General features: G+C 45.7%; 2 protein-coding genes across 2 annotated transcripts in view; both read right to left on the bottom strand.

Annotated features, from left to right (window-relative positions):
* FOXC2 (forkhead box C2) overlaps positions 1-23393 on the bottom strand; it is a 68529-nt gene extending 45136 nt beyond the window's left edge. Inside the window, exon 1 of the mRNA XM_050923337.1 lies at positions 21555-23393. Within this exon, the coding sequence (XP_050779294.1) occupies positions 21555-22853 (1299 nt within the window). The 5' untranslated portion in view covers positions 22854-23393. The remainder of the gene's footprint in view (positions 1-21554) is intronic.
* Positions 10224-12417, bottom strand: FOXL1 (forkhead box L1). The gene has a single exon (XM_050923338.1). The coding sequence runs from the start codon at positions 11849-11851 to the stop codon at positions 10607-10609; it is 1245 nt and encodes a 414-aa protein (XP_050779295.1). The 5' UTR covers positions 11852-12417; the 3' UTR covers positions 10224-10606.
* Positions 23394-24438: the final 1045 nt, after the last annotated feature.

Genomic DNA, 24438 nt, shown 5'->3' with positions numbered 1-24438 from the left:
ATTATTATATGTAATCTGGGGGGAGATAATCCCTATTGCTTGTCAATTTAATCCCACTGGCATATTGAGAAATAGAAATAAAGTGTGATGATTAATGTGAGCATTAGAAGCCTAAACAAGCAGAAAGACAATGCTAGCATTTGCTAAAGATGAAACGCGTTCTTTAGCATTGTAAGATTGCAAATCTATTACACACATGAAGTCTAATGAGAGGGACTGAGCCAAGGTAAATAAAACTATTTAACAGTTTATGTTAACCATCCAATGGGAATAAAGATACTTAAATGGATTCACATTGCCAATTACTTTTTTTGTTGTTGTTGCTTACATGGTATTTGTTAGAAAATCAGGATTTTCCTTAACTAAATGTCTTGTGGTCTCCTTCGCTTTGTTTCTGAACTGAGTTGTCTTTATGTTAGTTTTCTTTGGCTTCCCAATAGAAGAGTAACAGATTTCTTTTGAAGTTTTTATTGATGAATGAGCTCCTATAAATAACTCTCTGTGGCAGCAGCCTGCCTGATCTCAGAGTTTACTCTGGAATAATAGTAGCAATGGGAATGAAGGAAATTTATGGCAGCATGACATGAAATAGTTTAATGGGCCTCATACTGTTTAAGTTAATCTTTACAGATGTAAAAACAGAAATACAATTATTGTAACAACTATTATTACATATTGCTTTTCTAATGAAAACAGTGACTTAGTAAGCAGTTTAAGAGATGTAGTCAAGAATTAAGGTGGCCACCTCCCCATGGAGTCGGGAATTAGAGTGTTCGTGCAGTGTGTTTTCAAACATTCAGCTGAAGATCTGGACCAAACTCAAATGTAATAGAAAAGGAAACGCCCACGCACAGAGCACTCCGCACACACACAGTGAAACCTCTCGCTAGTGGTGAATGTTCAGTGCTTTAGACCAGATTGTGTATTCCGTTGACTGATGCAGCTGTTATAAAGAAGAGCTAACTGGAACTGGCCATCGCAGGATCCTTTGGGTGGATGGTGAATCCCCACATCCAACAGAGCCCACAACAGTTTGTTCAATGTTCCCTCATTTTGTCCATTCACTCACTTTGGGCTGGATCCAAAGCCCATTGAAGTCAATGGGAGTCTTTTCATTTACCTCAGCGGGCTTTGGATTAGGCCCTCTACCACTTCCATACTGGAAGCAAACCAGGACTTTCTTTTTATATTAATGCTTCTCCTGTCATTGCTGAGCTGCCACCCTTAAGGGGCGAGAAAGAGTGTAAGACAGATAATCAAACTTGGCTGTTGGGTTCCCAGCCTGACAAATTAGCCTAAATGTCCTTCCTTAACTAAATATCTTGCAGTCTCCTTAGCTTCTCATGTCATGGCTGAGGAAAGAGACCAAGAAAGAGAAGGAATCAAACCTGAATCTTGGGTTCCCAGCCTTCTAAGACACTCAGATGTCACTGGAGGGGACACAGTTCCAAAACTAGACTGATCTTTCTCATGGCAATGATGGCGACTAAGCCACTAAGCTAAAGTCTAACTCTTGGCCTGGCCTTGCCTGACATGTTTTTCCAAAGCAGATTTTTCACCACCCAGAGCCCAGGTTAGACAAATACCTGTAGGGATGGTCTAGATCAGGGGCCGGCAATCTCTGGCACGCAGCTCACCGGGGTAAGCACCCTGGCGGGCCAGCCCAGTTTGTTTACCTGCCACATAGGCAGGTTCAGCCGATCGCAGCTCCCGCTGGCTGTAGTTCGCTGTCCCAGGCCAATGGGGGCAGCAGAAAGTGGAGCGGGAGAGGGATGTGCTGGCCTCAGCTTAGTCCTACCATGAGTGCAGGGGACTGGGCTAGATGACCTCTCAAGGTCCTTTCCAGTCCTACGATTCTATGATATCTCCACTCTCATCCTGAACAACTAACGCATACCTATGGCCTCGATGTCAGTGTTTATCAGAGTGGATAGATCGAAACATCCATTTCAACTTTAAAAACTGAATGTGTTTGGGGGGCCTGGTGGGGAGTGGGACTACGTGGGATGAGGATAGAAACACTATGTAGGAGAGCATGGGGATGCTGTCTGGGAGGAATAATGGGTGGGGAAAGCAGGACTGAGTGGAGGTCTCTTTGACAAAGTTCCTCTTGTCTGATGAACTGTCCAGTTTCCTCAAAGAGCAGCTGACTCTACTCTCTGGCTCAGTTCTCCACTCCTGAGGTCAGGGAGCGAGTGCAGTCAAGAAGAAGGGTGAGTGGCTGTATATGCTCTTCCTCCACCTATGCTTCCCCACATCCATGCCCCCTGAGGCTCCCTGGTAGGCCCTGATGCAGAGGATTCAAATCTGGCAAGCTGCTCAGGTACACCGGAGAGGACTCAGCTCTAGCAAATCACAGAAGGTTCCTGAGAGGGAGCCGCTGCCTCCAAAAGCGGGCGAGCACTTGGGTTGTTGTCACAAGTCTGTGATCACTGCATGGCTCTTCAGCAACAAAAGGAAGCAGAACAACTGGTGAGCTGTTAAGTCATTCTCAGCAGGTGAAAATCTAGAGCACCACTCCATGTTCCACCAGCTTGAGTTGGTTGGTTTAGCTTGGTATGAGGAAGTTCTCAGCTCCTTTCATGAGCAATACTTTTATCTGCTAGCAGAGACCCTTTGCTTGCTCAGAGTGCTATAGCAGCCCTAACCAGTAACAGAATTGGAATTGCAACCTACTGCTGTCAGTGCACAACAGATAACGAATCATGACAACTCATGTTGCTGTTATATTCTGCAGAATTCTGCCCTACCTGGGCCAAGTTTTCCCTGGGAAGGAGTGAAGGAGACTGCCAGGTAGAGGGCCTAGGAATTACCTTTTACACAGCAGAATGGATGAACACTTGGGGGAGGGAGCGGGGCTGAGGGCAACTTCTGAACACACCTTTAAAAAGGAGCAGCATGTCCCCCCACCTTAGCACCTGCTGCCTATTGCAACATGTACGCAGGGTGCCTGGAGATCTTGGTCATGCCCTCAAGTGAGCTGTTTATGCCCCCATGTAGGCTATGGATTGCTTTCAGGCATGTTAGCCAGCCCCCTCTCTGCTCAAGATCAGAACAGTGCTAAGAGTTTCTTACCCACATGGATACAGTGCGGTAGATTTGGGGAGGGAGAGGAGGTTTCTTATGCCTTTTTCCACTTGTACAAAACAGGGCAGGATTTTGCCAATTTATGAACTGTATTTAAATTTCCTGGCACCTAACTGATAGGTGACATTGGCTTAAATATTCTGTGCATGTGTGTGTGAGAGAGAGAGAGAGAGATTGATTCATGATTCATCACACAGCCACATCTTACATGTCTAAGTCCTGATACCTTCACCAGTGAAGGAGCACTCAAATGCTAGAATCCCACATTAGTTTTTCTTTCTATAACTAATTTGCTTTTTCTTCCAGCTACTATACAATGTAATAAACCATGGCCTAGTCACATCACTTATCTCAAAATATACCCAGCAAAACAATGCTGGGGGGTGGGAGCGGAGAAGCAGGACAGCACATTAAAAATAATTGGTGTCTTTAGTTTATGTGGATTGACTGGTGTAATTTCCAGTTAAATTACCTTGGTTTGGCACTTTGATCACTGTAATGTGATTTAAGTCCTTGTACAGCTGATTGACCTGCATTTAGTGGTTCCAGTATTACGAACAAGAGCTGGCGTGAACTACCGTGAGTTTCTGATCCTGTCCCCTTCAGATGAACTTTGACTGCTACAGAGAAAAATTGCAAAGGGGCAGATTCTCTGATGTAAATCACTATTGCTCTGTTGACCTCAATGGAGTTATGCTGATTCACACCAGCTGAGGATCTGGCCCAAAGAGTTTATTCGTCCATCAAAATACCAAGGATGTGTGAAAGCTTCACTATTACCATTAAAGGAAATTACACAGGACCTGATCTGAAACCCATTGATGCCAATGGAAAAATTCCCATTGGCTACAATTGGCTTTGGATCAGGCCTATAACCATGTTCATTTTGGTAACACATATCCTTTCAAAAGTCATATAATTTACCCCTTGTCTTAGCCCCTGCTATAAGTATACAAGGTGAGAATCTGAGACTTGTGTAATTTACATTTCTCCAAGCAAAAGAATTTACTTAATTGGGTTTGAAGTATATTACGTGTTGTTATAATGCCCACAACAAGTGAAGCAAACTCACTGTAACCAAAAAATCTGCTCTAGTATTCCTTGCTCTGGACTGCCCTGCATTTTCTGCTTCCATAAGACTGTAAGCTTATTAGGGCATAGACTTTATTAGGTCTTTATATTATATCTTGTTAAGTGTCATGCACATTTTCAGTGCTTCACAAATAATAATAATCAAAATTAATGATATGTTATTATTTTGCATAATTTGTTAACAATAGCTGGCTGCTGCTCAAGTGGTTGTTGTTGTTTTGTCCTTGAAATTACATCGTTGTGATGAAATTATAATGAACATTATCATTTTGTTCTTGAAAGTGTATTTATTTTTGGTGGAAAACATGTATTATTCATAATGTTGTCCAAGCTGTAGAAGTCACTCATGCAAGAAATAACTTGCAAATCCTGACCTGATTTCAAAAAATGTGGGAAAGTTTATTTATTTCTCCGTGCATTCCTGATTTGCAATGTGCTATCTAAAAATGTCACTAAGATTTAAGCTGACTGAGCTCATGCTAAATTTAGCCACTATATTTTAAATAAACATTCTTTATGTGTTACTGAACTGGCTTTGAAGCTGGCTTAAAACAAATTGCATTTTTCATGAGCATTAACAATGTTTTACTCTGGAGCAAGCTCATATCTACATTAGTAATAATGTCTTATCTTATGTAATCTGGCCCATTCCTCTAAGGGATACAGAATCAGACCCTGCATTTATCTTCTATAGGGCCAGTTCTCTCCTTACTCGATCAAAACTTCCTGTGTCCTGCCGATGATATAATGGGCCCCATTCTGAAAGCCCTTTAAGCAATAAACTCATATTGAAGTCCACTGGAATTCAGCATGTATAAAGCTTGAAGGGTCTGGCCCATTATAAAGAAAGCACTTAATGGCTTGTCTGGTTAAAGCACTAAAAATGAAGTGTAGGGAGCAATTATGCAATAGCCAGACTGATGAATTACATAACCTAATAGTCCTTTTCCATCTGTAACGTCTCTAACTCTGCGATCCCTTTTTCTCAGTCTTTAGGCTAAGATCAAATGTGCCGTCTTTTTAATATCTGATATGATGTCTCTCAGGGGACTGCGTCCTAAATTTGCAGAGGTATGGATTTGGTAATCTCCTAGCTCCTTCCCACCTCTAACACCTGTGTTCCTATGCCCTTTATAAACAACTAATGAGCAATTAGCAGAAAACTTCTGGCCTTCAGTTTGAAAAGAGACATAATCTTATGTAATGAAACCAAGTATCTTAGTATTGGTTTAGGATAGGAAGGAAAGAAGAAGTAACTAATATTTTAAATTGTAAAAAAAATGAAAATGTGATACAATATCTGTTATTATTATTATTATTTGTTATTTTATTGTCTCACTTTGAAAGCAGCCAGGGTTGGACATCCATTCCTTTTGCTAATTGAAGGTGCCCAAAAACATCATCTACTTTTTATGTAAATATATAAAATGCCCTGGGACCAATTTTAAGCAAACACCCACACAGTATTTAATGATGACAAACCCCACTTAAAAGGAATGAAATTCCTGGATTGTTGCAATGCACTGCTATGTGCAAATTGTAGTTCCCTATAGGAAATCTGTGTTTGAAATTGTTGTTCTGTGAACCAGATAACTTCACTGTATACTGTATGCGTTCCTGCAAGTTAGAAGTGGCTGCATAACTCAAGAGACATGAAACTTCGATGAGTCGGGATATAGGTCATTCCTATCCAGTGGAATGGAAAGGCATATACACTGCCCACAAAAGGAGTATTCTCTTCTGTGTCATTGAATATTTTCTACTTTGTTCCCAGTATTTCAAACTTAAATTTATTGCCCGGCTGGAAAGGTTGAGAACTCTGGGCTGAAGATTCCACAGATGTGTCAAATAGTGGGTGGTAGTTTTCAGCATTGGCAGCTGCTCCTTTGCCTATAGAACAGGTGTGAAACTTTTGACAACAAATTCCAGGAGTGCATCGAGGTGCCCATCTTTGTATGACATTTTAGGACAAAAGTAAAATTTGTAAACATGAATTCTTATTGGAGCAGTAATAGCATGTTCAACTATATACGAGTTGTGTGTGTGTGTGTGTGAGAGAGAGAGAGAGAGAGAGGAGAGAATATGCACATAGGCTCACATCGGAGTCTGCATGTATTACATAGTTCTCATTTTATTATTGTTTTTCTTATCAGCCCATCATGCTTTGTTATACAAACTCTTTCTCTGTCGCATACATTAGCAGGAGTGGCGCCAGGGTTTTTAGCGCCTAGGCGGGGGTCCTTCCGCACTCCCAGTTGTTGGTGGCAATTCTGCAGCAGGGGGGGTCCTTCTGCGCTCCCGGTCTTTGGGGCATTTCGGCGGCGGGTCCCAGAGCCAGTGAAGGACCCGCCGCAGAATTGCCGACGACGACCCAGAGCACGGAAGGATCCCCCGCCGCCGAATTGCCGCCGAGGCCACTCTCCCAAATCCTGGTGCCCTAGGTGACCGCCTAGGTCGCCTAAATGGAAGCGCCGGCCCTGTACATTAGTCAACTGTCAGCGCTAATTCCAAATCGCCGCTCAGAATAATTAGACGCATTCTGATTTCACTCCAATTGGTGTCATACCAGTATGTTTATTGGCATCACCAGAGTAGATGTGATCAAAAATAAGCCGACTGTAACTTTTAAAAACAGCAGCAGTGCATTGACCACATTCCACCCTTCCAAAAAAAAAAGGGGGAGGCCAGGGTCACACCCCACAGAAAATAAACCTCCACAAAATACAAAAATTAATATACTCCAAAAATCTGCCTGTCCAAAATACACCTACAGTATATGCTGGGCTAAATTCTAGTTTCATTTTCAGCCATTAAGATGGCCGCCTGGCTGTGGCTCAGCCCTGAAGTACTCACCGGCACAGAGAAAGTCACTCAGACACATTTCTTAATTCTTTCTCATGATACGAGGGCAAGGGACAGCCAACAGCACTGGACAAAAGATCATTTTAAACAATGAAAGGAAGCAATCTCTTTTCCAGAACTCACAGTTAACTTGTGGAACTTAGTTCCAAAAAATATCAGTGGGGCCCAGAGCTTGGCTGGATTTGACAAAGGATTTGCCTTGCAGTTTCCAATTTGTGGTCCATGGACAAGCAGTGAGCCAAAAAATCTTTCTCTGTTCTCCACAAAGAGCTGCGTTGCTGGCTCAACAGCCCTGATCCACCTCCAGCCAGGACACCTGTAGAAGGAAGGAAGGTGGTGGATCTGCCACTAGAGGCTGCTCTTTTATAAAAGGGGCTGCTGTTTCCTTCTCGAGAAGCCACCTGCCCCGTCACACGCAGATACATCATATGCTGGAGAGAAAGGAACTGGGATAAAAGCGGGTACCTTGGGGTCTAGGCTGAGTGCTGAGGAGCCACAGAACCAGAGGGCTACAAGGCCAGGGGAGTAGGCTGGGAGACGGGCAGGGATAGGACTGAAAACCCAAGAAGTGCATGAAATTGAATTGATCTTTGATGGGGATGTTTAGTTTGTGTGAGAATGGGTGGGGTGGGGTGGAGTATTTCTGTGCATGGCAATTCTCAGTCCTGCACCAAAAACAGTCACTCCCCCAGAGAATTATGGTAGCTGCTAGAGGAGGGATGTTGCCTAATCTTGAAGTGCAGCTTGATTTGGAGGAGAGGGTCCATTAGAGGATCTCTCTACTGGGACAGGGCCCACACTACAAAAAGAGATGGGAACCTTTCAGATTAAGCATTGATAGGGCTAATAAGAACATTGATAGTTAGTTACAGCAGCTAGAGGTTTTTGGTTTGGTTTGGTTGTTTGGAATTTTTTAGAGATATAAACTCTCATGATTCAGAGCATAAACCAACCACTAAGTGAGGGGATTCGGGGGGGGGGGGGGGGAATTACCATATGGGCAGGTTGTTCTATAATTGTCCACCATAGGATTTCTTGCATCTTCCTCTGAAGCATCTGGTACCGGACACCACTGGAGACAGGATATTGAACTAGATGAACAACTGATCTGGTCTGGCAATACCTATTTTCCCATGGATCCTATTCCCATCTCGGCCAAAGGCAAAACACCCATTGACTTTCATGGGTGGAAGGGAACGCCTCTTCAGTTCATACACATGTAAAATTCCCTTTGACTGCAGTAGGAGCTATGGCTGAGTCAGAGCTGTGCGAGGCCTGACAGATACAGGCATGGTCCTGGCTCTTTTGTGCCACTACTTAAGAATGACATCACCACCGTGACCCTTAAAGGACTTCCATGATGTCATCCACCATCCCTGACACTAATGAAGCCTCCTTCACAAGGTAGCCATGTATTCAGTTTGCTATAATACCTGTCTCAAGTTAAACATGTGAACAGCAAGTCAGACGAATAAGTGGGAAAGCAAAAATATTAACCCTTTCAGTCTCAAGGGATCAGAGTCAAATACTGTGGGGCTGTCGTGGTTAAAGAGAAGTGGGCAAAGTAACCTTAGCTAAATCCTGGCTGAAGTGGGTAAAATGAAGTGGGTAAACTAAACTAAACTCCATATTGCTCAAATGAGAAGAGAGTAAACACAGTTCATCCTTGGCTACGCTACTGTGTCTGAATTTTACAGATCTGTTAGGGGGCTGTTACTCCTTCACAGTTGTAATGGCTCCCCTATGAACTACAGGAGTAGATAGTGCCATAATTTTTTGGAACAGCTTTATCTACTCTTGGCATCATACTCCACAGGGTTTTTTAAAAAAAAATAAACAAGTTGTCATGCTTACCTGAAATCCCTTTTGCAATTCAATGACAGGCATAAAAAGCAACTTTTCAGTGGTGGTTTTGCTATTTTTAGAGAAAAGGTTTGTGCAATGAATGTATATGTTAGTTTAAAAATGGAGTTTCGCCTCTCCCTAGATCAGCACTACCGCCCACGGCTTCCTGACTTTTTGTACTTTCCCACATCAGATAAGCTGAGAGTTATTTGCAGATTCTGGATGCTCAGCTCCTGAACTCCACGTCTAAATGCAAATAGCCCCAGACTAAGGAGCTGCAAGGAGATTTCAGAGAAAACCCCCAGACCATCCAGTGGGGAAGGGCAAATGATTCTGAATAAGAGCTTTGCCCACACGCCCAGCTCTTCCTCTGCAGTCACTGGCCAAGGGGGTTATTTAAAGCCAGACTCGGCTGTGTGTGAGAGAGATGTTCTCTCTGTCCTCCGAAAACAATTTTACTGACCTCTTCTTCAGCATCTTGTAATGCACTGGCCAGTTAAATGCGTAGCATTGCATTCTCTCTGAGCTACTGCTGCTCCTCCAGCAGCCTCTGTGAATTAAATACTGATAGTAATATGCTGTCAAAATCCATCTCTTCTAGCGTTTTTACAGCGTCTAATTCCCTTTCTTCACTCCTCACCACTTCCTCCCCCCCCCAAAAAAAAATTTCCTTCAGCAGCCTGAACTGGGGGTGATTTTTAAATAATCAGCCATATCCCATTGAACAAAATACTTTATTGAATATAGGTTCGGCTTCATAATGAAAGCTGATAATAGAAAAGATTTCCAAAGGGCATTTGCCCACTAATATACAAAGAAAGCCTAGCTATTTATTGAAAGAATTAAAAAAAAATGCTCCGGTTATAATGCAGCTAGGAGAAAATAGGGGTTAGTTGATTGTTCTTGGTAGACGTCCAGTTTGTAACAAGGTAACTCCCAGATTAACGTTTATTATTTGATCAACGTGCTTTTCTGTTTAGAGCATCGGATTCCATCTATAAAAATTTGCAGTTTCTCCATTCCACATCATTCCAAACCTGGTGTTCTCTGTAAACAGCTTCAGTGACACAGACACTGTCACAATACAATAAAAACGCAAGTACTATGCAGTAAACCACGCCATGAATTGTATACAGTCCTGATACAAAGCAAGCAGGATTGTTCAGAAGGAAACTCCATTTGTCATTATGTTTAGCTCATCTTATATGTCATTTATCTATCTATTCGAATTATTTAAAATACCAGGTTGGGGTTTATTAGGCAGCATCGCAGCGACTGTTTATATGTGTGAGGGAAAATATATGTATGAACTGCAAAATCACACACACACACACACACACAGGAAAAACATGATTAATTGGGGTGCATGGGGGTCGTTTTTTAATGTGAAAGCAAAGCAGATGGACAAAAACAGGTCTTAAAAGCATGATGGGTGGCAAGAATAAACCATCAGGCTGCTGTACTGCAAAACATAATGCAAAACTTCTGTAATACTTTTTGTACAGACAACGTAAAAAAAAGTTACCTTAAAGTACATTTGGAAGAAAAAATATCAGTCAAGAAATCTACTGAGAAAGAAACGGTTGAAAATGTCCTAAAATCCTAATATTCTTAACCCATGTAATTAATTCTTGGTTTTATATCTAAATATATATCTACGATCCAATTCCGTGTGTGTATATAATTGGATATCAAATTGCATTGCGGGGGGGGGGGGTTGTTACTGAAAATTAAATACCGTCTCGGACAAGTGAAGAGGAAAATAGGACAGAAAGGGAATCCCGATCTGATAAAATCTACCTTGAACTTGGGAATCGAGCATCAGGGAAGCACTGAAAGCTGGACAGATACTAGCATTAGCTGCCAGAGACCCACTGATGTATCCAGCTGGCAGGCTCTCCACAGCCAGCTTGGAGGCGCTCGGGTCCCAGCCTCCCTCTGCCTGCGCGTCCCCTTTGGCTGGCTTGTGGAGGGTTTTATGAGCTAAGATGCTGTCTATACTGAAGCTTTTGGACTTCTCCGAGCTTTTCGGAGGCATTTGATCTGTCCCGGCTGCAAAGCCCACCTGGCTCTGATTGGCACTTGGGCAGAGCATGCGTGCACCAGAGGTGGGTATATGCTGACATGCCCTGGCCTCTGCCAGCACCGTCTCCTCTGCCTTTCCCTCCGAAGAGCTCTCCGCCCTTTCCCCCTTGGGAACGCTTCCCTCCTTGGAGGCAGGCGCAGGGACCTGAGGAGCTGCGCACCTGGGTGGATGGGGATGGCCCCACGGGGCAGAGGGCACCTTCGGCTGAGGAGGACCTGCTGCTGCCAGATTGCATCTCCCAGAGCTCGCTTTGTTCTCTGCTGGGGCCCCTGCATCCCTAGAGGCGCAGGCTGGCTCCAGGTTCTCCTCTCCTGCGGATGCAGCCTGGCTCCCCCGGAATCTCCTCGGTTGCACATCAGCTCGGCTGCCAGCGGGTTGCTCCGTCCCCTCCTCTGCCTCTGCCTTGCCCCTCGTCTCCTGGGACCCCGAGGCTTTGGGCTTCCTTTTCCTCCGCCGGTAGTTCCCGTTTTCAAACATATCCAGGCACCTGGGGTCTAAGGTCCAGTAGCTGCCTTTGCCAGGTCTGCCTTTCTCCCGGGGCACCTTGATGAAGCAGTCGTTGAGGGAGAGATTGTGCCGGATGGAGTTCTGCCAGCCTTGCCTGTTGTCGTGGTAGAAAGGGAACCGCTCCATGATGAACTGGTAGATGCCGTTGAGTGTCACCTTCTGGTCTGGAGCCTGCTTGATGGCCATGGCAATAAGAGCGATGTAGCTGTAAGGAGGCTTCTGGGGAGGTTCCTGCCTGGAGATCACGCTAGTGGAGGCGAAGCTTAAAGCAGCAGGCAGCCCAGCCCTGTCTGCCCCGTACAGATAGACCATGGAGGAGCCATTTAGCGGGCTGCTCATTGGAGGTAGATGGCTGCTGAAAATATGGCTCATCGCGGATGTGGTTTTAGCTCCGGATCTTTCCCCTGACAGATCAGAGACGGGAAAGGACAAGGAAGAAACCCTCCAAGAGTCCACCGGGGACCTATTTGTGTGAGCTCAGACCCCAACCCTGCCTCGACGAGTTTGTTCTCCCTCTGTCCCAGCTTCATCGCTCTTTTTTTTTAAGAAAAAAAAAAGTTAAATAATTGTTGTAAGTTTGCTCTTATATGTTGACTTAGCACTGGAAAATAAATTGTCTCCGATAAACAGTCGTTTGTGTGCTCAGCCCACCCACATTAATTAAAATATCATTGCTACACAACTCCAAGCTCCATCCACGTGTCTCTCTGGTACCAGCCAATGGTTCGCCGGGTTTGTCCTTCATTTGTTTATAGCATTAGTCTGTTGATAAGTCTGCCCACCCAAGTCGAATCAAGCTGTGTTTATTTGGAAAAATTTCCGGGCACCCAATATATAAACGCACTGATCTGATGTTTGAAATATCACGTCCACCCTTTGACGCTGTAAGCACACAGTCAGCAAAGCAGGATGTACGCGGCTGGAGCTCAGAGGGAGAAGGGGTAGAAACTCCTGGGTAGAGGAGAATTTGTTGTTGTTTTTTTAATGTATCAATCCGGAGGAAAACAGGCAATGACATGGTGCTGCAGGGAAGAACCTAGGTGTCTGTCTCTCTCTCTCCAAGTGGAGAACAGGGATGAATCCTCAACTGGTGTAAATCAACGTCGCTCCACTGATTTACACCCGCTGTGGATCTGGCTTTTTGCTTTCAAACCTGCAGTGATTGCTCCTGAGACACACCACAGACACCCAAGCAACGAGGCTTGCATGGACGATCCAGTAGAAAGGACATTGTAAAGCACGTCTGGAGACAGTGGAAGCAAAAGACTAGGGAAGAGATCCAACCAAGTGTATGCGCTGATAGTGTCTGCTGCCATTTGAACAGGCTGATTGTACTGAGTGACGTTAATCTAGTCTCTCTAACCTCAAGGGTGAGCAGAGTCCTCCCACTGCTAGTGAAATCCAGCAGGAGTGGATTCTGTCTTCGGACCTCAGGCCTGAGGCTAGTGCAGGGGGACGCGACTTAAGCAATCCTTCTTTTTCGAGGAACCAAAATCGAAGGGGATTTTGATTATTATTTGGGGGTCACAGTGGGATTGCAAGGAGCCACCGCGCTCCATAAAAGGCGAACTTGGCAGGCATGAAGGGGAGGTTTAGTATTTGTGAATGCAGGCCTGTTTGCTTTATATTATGTACTTTCCTGTTTATACCAAGGAGGGGGATTATAACAACTTTACAAGTGCACACAGCTGGCCGGTGATTACATTAGGCATTTGTGATGCTCTTTTTTGTATAAACGCTCAGGTTTGGTTTTTGTTTTTGTTTTGTTTTTTATTGACTGATGTAACGATTTTAATCAAAGGTACTGGCTGAGTCGGATTCAAAAAGAGGTGCCAGCTTTATAATGAGGCCGATGAACAGACTCCCACTAAGCGTGGCATCTAACATTGTGATATATTGACAATCAGCTCACCATTCTCTTTGTGGGTGAAAAGGACAGATTCTTAGGGCCCTGGTGTGTCCCCAGTTTTTAAAGCAGTCAGTGGTGGGGCGGGGGGATCTGCTATAAAGCGATGGCGAGAGATGACCCATGGAAACTGACTAACATACGAACCGATGCATTTTTAGGAAGCTGTGTAAAGGCAGATCTGAGTCATGCGTTTCTGTTCTGATTAGAGGCTCTTTGCCTGCCTCCTCTTTTGGGAGCACAGTGTGCTCAGAAGGAAACCGGGCCACGTTTGTAGGGTCTGATCCAGACTCGAATGACTTCCCTGGGCTTTGCATCGAGCCCATACCGAGGGCCCATCAGCTTTTAATGCGAGCCCTCGTTTGAGGAGAGCAAGCAGGATTTGGCCTCCACTGGTAACTTCTAAAAGTAAGTGGGAAAATTAAGTGTGCAGTTAGAAAACAAGGTCCCGATTCTGTACACCTCGCCCAGGTAAAACTATTGACTCGAATGGGACTTTGGTCTGAGTGCAGGATCGGGCCCTTATTGCATCATAAACATCACGCTCCTTTTTAAAAGGCTAGGTGAGAATTCCCTCGGGGTTATCCCCCAGGTGCCCAGCAGGAGATCAGAAGCGGTGAAGAAAACTGATTTGATTTCTACATTTTGAGATGAATCCAGCAGGGGTTCAGATTAACAGCTGGAGTAAGAAATCCTCTTGCTTTGGATTTGCAAATAATTTGTTTTCAAAGTGGATTTCAATTCTGATGTTCTCATTTGTTGTTACAGATTGGGACTTCGCTTCCACAGAGCCTGCTTATTAATAGGATTGTGACTCTTTGATTTAAGGCATTACTTGGTAGAATTAAACCAGAGGGAAATAAATCGAACCTATTAACACGGCACATTTCAGAAAGTCAGTAAACTGCAAACACTTTTATTTGATATAAATGATCCCATTCCATGGGGCGACCCATATTAGCAAGCGCCTTTCACTCCCGGGGCTGTTTGATTGTCCACATCCAGCGTGTGCGAAAAAACCCCTGGCCCTTGGCTCAGTTTAGAAATCAATTCTCCTAAGCATCTCTTCGTTAAACATTATTTCACATAAAACCTCATTGTGAAGGGGGCTCTGTGGATCAGGGCTGGAGCCCAGCTGCTTTCACTCATCTGACACCTTATCGACATCCGCAGTGGAGATTTTAAAAGGGAGATCAACGTTTAGCGTCGCCTCCCCCTCCCACCCCCGGGCTTTATTTAAATTCTCACAGGCTCTAGTGCGACTTCTTGAGAAATCCAAGCAAGAAATATTAAAATAATAAATACTCCCCGTAGATGGCTGTGGGCCCGGGAAGGACACAGGCTTACATGGCCCCAAAGAGGTTTGTTGCCTCCTCTTTTTTTTGTACATCGCTGCGAGAAATTCCCTCGGGAGGCAAAGAAGAGACGTTCGTCTCGGGTTGAAACCCACCAATCGGAGCGTCCTAACAGCTCATTCGCTGCCTGGGTGCGTTACCCACCTCTGCTGCCCTGACCCCCCGACATTAGCTGCATGTGTCTGTAACCCGAGCCGCTCTAATGACTCTGATTGCCACAGTCCAGGGCTGGGAGTGAGTGCTCGAGAAGCTACGTGGGGAACTTTCTTTAGGCTGGGCACGGGAATCTATAAATGTCCCAGGCTCTTTAGAGACCCCTGGATGGACCTTCTCTTCCTTAAACCCGGGATTCGTGTCCCTTAAAGACAGCAGGACAGAGGGAGACTGTCATAGCAGAGAGACACACTTGGCAGCATAGAGGGTAGGATACAGATTAGCAGCTTTCCTGGTCAGGAGAAGGGAGCAGAGACTGGGGTGTGATATCTGTAGCGTCTCCCCCCAGCCAGTACCCCCTGCAAGTTGTTATAAGTGGTCTATAGCCAAAATATTCAGACTTGGGTGCCTAAAGTCAGACACCTAAATCCATATTTAGGGCACCCCAGTAAAAGTGATCTGATGTTTAGCTTTAGGCATCCCAGCTGGCCCACTTTCACCTGTACCTTCCCATGTTATTATTCCCCAGCGCTCTAGGCCTTAACATCATTAGACCTAATGCTTTGCATCTGAGTCCGCAGCGTACTGGAGCAGCCGTCAGGTTGTGCTCAGTGTCAAATGAGAACAAAAACCACTTTGCCCTTTGCACGACGCAAAACGGATGTCAGCGGCAGCTTTACAGCTGCGAATCTCTCTCAGGGAGGCACTTTCTACCTAACGCCTTTTCCTGTCTTTTTCCACGCCCTGCTCATGGCTTTCAAGTACTCTAGAATCTATCCCCAGAAGGGAAAAGCTACAAAAATGAAATACTCAGGAGGCTTGCAACAAGATACTACAAGGGAGGCGGTGCTAAATGGGGTGTTAAAATATTTGTGCAAACCTGGCAGGTAACTAGAATGTGATCTTAATTGGTCTGGGTAGGTTATATTTTGGGGAGTCCCTAAATGGACTGCATTTGCGTCCTGTAGCACAAAGGGAATTCGCTTGTTTGATGCTTTGGATTGGCAGAGCTGGAACAGAAACACAGGGTGGTTTAAAGCGCTGTTGGTTTTTGAACACATACTTTTCTGATCACAACTCATAGCCAACCTGTGGAACTCTTTGCCAGGGGATGGTGTGAGGCCACAAGCATAACTGGGTTAAAAAAAGAACTAGATAAGTTCATGGAGGACAAGTCCATCAATGGCTATTAGCCAACGTGGTCAGAGAGTCAACCCAATGCTCTGGGTGTCCCTAAACCGCTAACTGACAGAATCTGGGAATGGATCACTCAATGAATTGCCTTGTTCTGTTCATTCCCTTTGAAGTATCTGGGACTGGCCACTCTGGGAAGACAGGATGATGGGCTAGATGGACCAGTGGACTGACCCAGTGTGGCCGTTCTTATGAATTAAAGGTCCTGAGAAGTGGGGGAGGGATCAGTAAACTAGGCAGCAGATTTGAAGTCCTAAGCAATTTTGGCATTACAATGTATTGATAGTGCTAAGTGTCCACCCACCATCCTCATTAGCCAAAATAAACCCCAAACAAGGCTGGGTCCAGCCGAGGTGAACTCTACCGTACAGCGACTTCCCTGATATAAGCTGATCTTGGCCCGGTTAGTTTGTACTTGAGCACAACTCCTCATCGAAGTGTTTGGGGCGCTGTGCCTGAGCAGAGGCTGTAATGGGATCGGCTCCCTAATGGTGCACTAGGGTTTATGTTGGTCCCTCACCTGTAAGCAAATACACTGTAGGGCCCGATCCTGCCAGGTGCTGAAGCTGTCCCTTAATGAGGCTTACAGGTGAAGGTGGCGTCACACCATAACATGAGTCGGGATGGGGAAGTATTTGGGCTGGCAGAACTGTCAGCAACTTTCGCAATGGACGGGACTGCTTTAAATGCGCTAAACACAAACACACAAACAAACACACACCGATTCTGCTTCCATCGAAGCCCATGACAAAACTGTCATGGACTTCAGTAGGGCTGGATCCAGCCCCCCCCCCCTCCCCGACCCCCAATAAAGCCACGTGAGTCAATCGTGTTGGAAAGAACGACTGTGTCCCACACTATTGCTGTGAGGACTCTAGGTTGGGATATCTGGGGTATTTGCTGTTCCTGGGTTACTCTTGCAAAGCAAGAGTCCAGACAATGTGACTGGACGGTTTAAAGATTTTAACTGTTATTTTCAGCACGGCTCTCACTCCCTTGGCTGGTTTAAACCACTTAGGGGACAATAATCCAGATCGGGTTAAAGCGCCCCCCCCCTTTTTTTTTCTTTTGCAAGAATCGACTTTAAAAAAAATAAAACAACCACCTCACCAAGTCTGAACAAACTAGTGATTAAATTCGCTTTCACAGCGAGCATTTCAGACAAGGTTCGGGAGAACACGCCCGTTGCTTTTATAAAGACCTGGGAACGATTTCACATGGAAAGAAACCGAGAAAAACGACTTCCCGGAAAGTTCTTGTTCTCTTTGAAAAAAAGTCTCTGTCTCCAGATTTAAAGAATAGTTCACGAATGGTTCCCTTAACGTGACTGTGATGTAGAGGTCTCCTTGCTGGGAAAAAATCTGCCAGGAGATGCCGGAGTCTGTTTTTCCCTGGAAGATTTTCGACTACAATGCAGAGGGGAAGGCAGAGGTAAAAACGCTACAGCTGTTTCCAAAGGGGGATAAGGATGAAAGCTGATCGTCAGAAGGGGAAATATAAGTATTTAAACCTAAAATGTTACATGCTTAGCACTCAAAGATTCCCAGGGATAGATTTAACGCTGAGTGTTTTTCAGCATAGCTCGGAGTTACTCTTGTCTGCTGCTATGGAAAATAATACACCTACTTGGAAAGTCTTCATCTGGTAAATGAAAAAAAATGCTTTGATTGTAAGTGTTTGCTAGGTGTTATTATTCTGTTGGGTTTTCCTTTTTTAATAACATAAAACACATAAGGAATCAAAATGAGCATGCCCGTATTATGCACGGTAAAATAAGGTTTAAAAAGGGAGCACAAGGCTGAAAATGAACAGCGCAGAGTGCTATCCCTGCCCCAAGGCATGCAACCGGTTTTGAGATCGAAGGTCCAATCTCACAAACTTTATACGGGAAACACAGTTCTGGGCCCAAAACTGCTGCCACCAACTACTGGGAAATTAGCTAACTGCTGAAACCCTGCCATTTTTTCAGGGCCAAATCATTTCAGCTTGGGGACAAGGAGCAGGGAGCCCCGTGAGAGAGACATTTTAAGTGCTTTCTTTTCCTGGGGATTTTTATTTTATTGTTTAATATGACATGGTCTTGCAGGAAGTCAGCCACCCGGAGAAGGGGGGACTTCAAGAGACAGAGACAAGGATGCATTTGACCTACCTGAGATTATTCATCGAATACAAATCATTTAAACGCCTTGTTTTATTATTATGACTAATTCTCCTTTGGGGGCTTTTTTTGGTTTTATAGTCTAGCCGAGATCAGGCAGGTAGGACTCGACACTGCGTCTGGAAAACAGCTCGAGCCTCAGCGAAAATGGACATTTGGAAACGCAAACAAGAGGATGCTGCCCGCAGCCTCTGCACGGTCCAGTGTCCAGTGTCCCTCTGGAACTGTCCAGCAAAAGAGCAACTTTCCAAAGAGCCGGAGCAGGCGTGTGAAATGCCAGCTGAGGGAAAGGGCTGGTGGCAGCAGCGAGTGGCTGCCCTATCGGGGAAAAGCACACGCACCTGGCTGTGGCAGTAGCTTCAGGGGGTCGGTATCTGCCATGGGGAACTGCTTGATCCCAGGCAGCAGCTGTTACTAAAATGCGATTGCAACGAGATAACGTCGTACGGCGAGCTTGGACCGCACATCATGTGTCTACCCTATGCCAGCCTGAGAATCCCCCAAACCCCACTCTCTGCTGAGCCCCCATCCAGGGCCTAGTGCCCGTTAGACAAACAAGGAAAAGGCTCAAGGCCGAATTATCTGGGCAGTTTAAGGACAGCAGCAGATCACCTGTGCCTGCATCCCCATTCTCCGCCCCGGAGGCCCTATGTTGGAGAGAGAATCTGCCACTGGTAACTCCAGCTCAAGCAAGGAACCTGTCAAGGAGCAGAAGTGGCAAGTTAAATGTTAGTGGCCACGAATATTCCTCTGTCTCCCTATCTCCCACACACACTTGCAGGGGATTCTCACACGCAGCCCACCCTCTCCCCTCAAAAAAAAGCAGCAGCAGCAGCTTGAAAATCCAAATCTGCTGCCACCAAATCAAGCACCTGATTTTCAGCTCACTGCTGATGAAGGCACAGGACAACGCTATAAGGCTGCTGCTTCACGGTGAGCTGGGGGGGGGCGAATCTATTAAGCGAAAAATCTCCCCGACTTCATTTTAAGAAGGGGGGAGGATTTGGGGAGGTAGGCGGGGAAGGAAAGTGTATTTGCTCCTCTATTTTTCCTCCCTTTCTCTCCGCCTTGCTATTTTATTAATAGACAAAAAATCTGGAGAACTTGGCAAAAGTAGCTCGGGTTTTATAGGAAGGCTGCTGAAATACAGCACAAATTATTCTTTTGGGCCATGTTTCATTTAAACCAAGCGTTTCAACGCAAGCGGCCAGAACTCGGCAGCAGATGGTATTTGCCAGATCAATATCAATTCGGGTAATATGTTTACCATGACTTACAGTATGTCTCCTCCGTCCATCTATTCACCTTTTCGTCCTAATAGGTGATTCGTGGTTTTGATTATTTTTTTAATGGGAGGCGATCTGGAGATTAGCCTCCTCAGCAATTTTTACTGTGCTGCATTTATATTCTCCGATTCCATATGTTAACATCCATATGTATTGACAATCTTCGCAGCTAGCACCTACATTCGTTGGGGAATTATATTATTCCAATAAAAATTAACTTGACAGAAACAAGCTGTATTTGAAAACAGCTCCTAAGGCTGCTTTATTCTTTACCAAGGTGCTAGACAATCCTGGGAGGTTATTTTTTTAATTCTGACTAAACGACAATGAGCCACTGCATTTCTGAAGCATGTTAAAGTTGCTTAGAAGAGATCAGAAGGTTGGCAGCTTTGACATATCCACTGTTAGCCCCAGGCATTTATAATGAGAGCTCAGATTGGGGATAGGAAGCAGAAGATGAAGTCAGATGAAGATAGATCTTTTGTGCAAGAAGTGAACAAAAACAGACAGGGCTGTAAAACCATCCTAATATGAACTTTCTGGGATAGTTCTTAGGGTTTCGTAATGGGATCCAGATCAAATGATATTTCTTATTATCCTCACAGGATGTTATTAGTTTATTCTTCCTATACACTGTTGTTGTATCGGGGCAAGTGCCTGTAGCATATTGCTGCTGCACTGAGAAGTAACTGGCTACATTCAAAGCACCTCATGAGGCCTACATCTCAGTAGGTAAATAAAACTGTCAAGAAAAAGATTAAAATAAGAGTGATTAATCAGAACCTATCCTGGAGAGGATTCTTTCACTCACATCATTTGCGGATTGGAGAATCTCCCTCCAGTTTCAAACTGGCCAGTTGTCCTGGATTTGCAAAGTGTTCTGCAAATCTTCAAATCCTGGGACGCCCCTTTAAACTAACCCAGGGAGCCTACATGTTTTCATGTCAGCTATGCTATTTCGTCATGTGAACTGAGCCTTGGTTAAATAAATAATAATTAAAAATAGAGTAATAAACCTTTAGTCTCCAGGAAATCTACTTGGTTTTAACATCAACGTGTTCCACGTTTTCTGCCTGAAAAATGGGATCGGAAAAATGGCAAACACACACACACACACACACACACACACATACATGCGCCAGACTTTGAGCAGAAGAAAAACAACATGGATTTATTTTAAGGTAAGTACAACGATTAAGACCACATAAGACAAACAAGCGTGAAGTAGAATAAAACCAAATAGTTCTCAGGAATGATCAGGGTGGAGACTATTATACAAAACATAACACTGTCGTAAATTAAAAAAAAACCGCATCAGATACTTTGTCTTTTTTTCCCAAAAATCCACCAACAAAAATAAATTATTTCCTCGTCTTGTAAGAAGAACAGCTCTAAAGAGGAAGACATTTTCTTGCATAATTGTACAAAAACAAGAAAGGAAGAAGAACTCACTTGTAATTAATTGGGCTGTTAGGAATTGTTGGGCAACATAAAAAAAAATAATCCAGTGAACTCAACTTTAAATATTATATTAACGGCTCTGAAAATTAGCCTGATTAGAAATCCACACATTTTATAGCACAATCAGAGAACTTAAAATACCCCGGACATATATTTTTATATATATAATATATACTTTTCTTTTTAATCGCATAATGATCGCTGTGATATTGGTCCATAACTTATTTTCGGAGACCTCCTATACTTTAGCATATAAATTTGCCACTTTGTTTAGATAGCTCTCTATATATTTTAAAGACATCCCTTTTCAAGTAGAATTTACTTGTCTGGAATTTAAGGATGCTGGAAGAGGATTAAGGGTCTATAAACTCTTTGGTTCCCAGGTCCGCTTAGAGGTTGTAAAAGCATTTCCTTATGCAGTCTTACGTGTCTGTTTAATTGGCCTACCCGGGAGAGTCAATGCTAATCAATACTTAGTGCAGTCATAGGAATAGGGGGTGGCGTGGCGGTATATGGAGGGCGTGGATCTATAGGGGATCTGACAGCTTGTGTTGCCGCTCACCTGATGCTCGTTGAGGGTCGAGCTCTCAAGCCCCAGCCGGTGAGAGTTGAACATGTCCCGAACGGTGGGAAAAGTCTGCTGCTGGGAGCCGAACGTGTGCCCGGAGAGGTGGTTGAGCTCGCTGCCGTGGTTGAGGTACCAGGAACCGGCCGGCTGCCCGGGCCCGCTGCTGGGATGCGGGTGGCTGGGGGTCAGCGCGCTCTCCTGGCTGGAGGCCAGGTTCATGGTGGCCAGAGGCGAGGAGGTGCCGTTGGGATGCTCCGAGATGGCTTCTTCCAGCGTGGTGGGGACGCACATGTGGCCCGACCTGTCTCCGGTGTACAGGCTCATGGCCCGCATGCTGCACTGGTAGCTCCCGCTGGTGTCCATGCCCTGGCCGCACGCCTGGCTGTAGATGGAGGGCTGCGCCTGGGGGTAGCCGAGCGGCAGCGAAGCCACCAGCCCTGCCCCTGTCCGGCCGGAGGCGGCGCTCCCGGGGCTCAGCTCCCCCGGGGGAGAAGTCCGCAGGGTCATGATGTTCTCCACGCTGAAGCCCGGCAGCCCGTTGCTGGCCGGGTGGTGCTCCGGGAGGGAGTTCTCGGTGGACACCGAGGGGGTGGAGGCCACGCTCCTGGGGCTGCCGCTGCCCGGGCTCAGCGTCTCTACCTTGGTAATGACCGGCAGGTCGGGCGAGGAGGCCTCGCTCTTGATGACCAGCTTCTTCTCTGGGACCTCCTTGGAGATGTCCGGGCTGGAGACACCCGGCGCCTTGGGCGGCTCCTTGGGCTGCCTCTCCTCCTTCTCCTTGGGCACGTCTTTCTTCTTGAAGCGCCGGCGGCGGCGCAGGAAGCTGCCATTCTCGAACATGTTGTAGGAGTCTGGGTCAAGCGTCCAATAGCTGCCTTTGCCTGGCTTCTTGTCGTCCCGGGGCACCTTGACGAAGCACTCGTTGAGCGAGAGGTTGTGGCGGATGCTGTTCTGCCAGCCCTGCTTGTTCTCCCGGTAGAAGGGGAACCGGTCCATGATGAACTGGTAAATCCCATTCAGGGTGATCTTCTTGTCCGGGGCGTTCTGGATGGCCATGGTGATGAGAGCGATGTAGCTATAGGGAGGTTTCACCAGGTCCTTGGGGGCCGCCGGCTGGTGGTGATGGTAAGGCCCGTAGGAGCGGCCCATGCCGGCCGCGTACTGGTCAGGGTGGCCCGAATAGACGCTCATGTTGCTGTAAGCCCCGGCGGTCCGGTAGTAGTTCTGCTCGCTCAAGTAGGGAACCACTCCCAAGGCGTTGGGGTCGGAGACGGAGTAGCGAGCCTGCATCATGGATGGGGCTCCCCCAAATCGCAAGGAGATGGAATCACCGGGGGAGGGGACACGAAGAGGGTAGGGGTTTGGGGGGAGACGGGCTCACCCCAACGAGATTCCTCTGCAGAGGAGGAAAGTGAGGGAGGAAGGGGAGAGAGTCTCAAACACAAGCTGCCCAAATCCAAAAGGGTCCTTAGCAGCAGTAAATCAGCAGCATCCTTCAGAGTCGCCAGGAGGAGCGTGCCGTGCGGATATCTAGTGATCTCTCTGGGTTTTGGGGGATTTTTTTTTTCAGAGGTGGCAAAAGCTGCTGCTAAAAGGGAGGCAGAAGCAGGGAATAATTCTCGCAGGCAAAGAAAAGTCTTGAGGGGGAAAAAAAGATAATTCTTGCAACAACAACAACAACAAAATCTTCTAGGAGGGAAACCACCAAAACTTCTTGTGAACTCAAAATCAAAATAAACGCTAGGGTTGTGGATGAGCGTGTGAGTCCAGTGTGTGTGTGTGAGAGAGAGAGTGTGTGTGCGCAGAGCCACCGGCGAGCCCCGCAAATGCTAACTCCCCTTATAGGGTTTGGGAAAGTTTCAAAACTTTTCTTGCCGAAGGCGAGTTTTTACTCCTCTCTGGCCACGCCTCTGCCCTCGATTTTGAGCCAATCGCAGTGCACTTGGGGATGGCTTTGTCCAATCAATGGGCAGAGAGAGAGAGGCCGCGGCGGAACAGCGGTGCTAGGACCAAGGTAAACGCAGAGGGATTGTATGTTTTTTTGAAGGCAACGAGCATCCAACGCGGCTCATTAGTGACTCTTGTTTGCTGGCCGTAGAGCTTTAAATGACATGAAATGCAGTATATGAACGGAACGGATTTTAAACGGTAAACTCTGCCAGTTTTATGACGAGCTGATCGCAATGATCAGCGATTAACTGAAAACGTGTTCCTGAGAGCGGCGTTATTCCTCCAGGTTTTTAACGGAGGAAACCCGGAATGCTGAACAAACACAGAGCTTCCCATTTAAAATACATTTTGTTTTTAAATCAAATCACCCTCCGGTCCTCGGGTGGCTATTCAGAAGGGGCTGCTCATTTTCTTGGGTTCTTTATCACACGCTACTTGTAGCCTCGCTACCTATAAAAGGATTAGCACTGAAAGGTATGGGATGGCACACATCACGTTTCATAGCATAGGCTGATATCTGCTCAAATAGCCGGCACTGAGATCTTTGGGGGGTAGCACATTTGCAGATCCCTCTAACACTTTCAAAAGAATTGAGAAAATAAAACAAAGTAATAAAAGACCTAGGAGAAAAAGACCCATATCGAGATGAGTTTTCTTGCGTTTGTGAAACCCGCCCCTCCTGCTTTCCCTAATGATTTCATTACAGGCAATCAGATTCGGTTAATTAGGGACGCATGCTAGCGGAGTGTAAATTCCTGTATTTGCAAAGCTGCTGTGAACTGCACTGCATTGATTGTGGGTAACGTTTATCTCAAAAGCAGACAGCTGAAGAAAGAAACAACCTCTCCTCCCGCTCCCAAGTAAAATAAAAAGAAAAAAAACCCAAACCACCTCCCTTTGGATCCAAATTTCTGAAAGGCGAATTTAA

Source organism: Gopherus flavomarginatus, chromosome 14 (genome assembly GCF_025201925.1).
Source record: "Gopherus flavomarginatus isolate rGopFla2 chromosome 14, rGopFla2.mat.asm, whole genome shotgun sequence".
NCBI lineage: Eukaryota > Metazoa > Chordata > Testudines > Testudinidae > Gopherus > Gopherus flavomarginatus.
Note: the sequence above shows the minus strand (reverse complement) of the source record. Positions and strands in the feature narration are given on the sequence as shown.

Bases quoted from the DNA above. Each gene is read 5' to 3' on its own strand.
- FOXL1 (XM_050923338.1), bottom strand. From the start codon at position 11,851: ATGAGCCATATTTTCAGCAGCCATCTACCTCCAATGAGCAGCCCGCTA.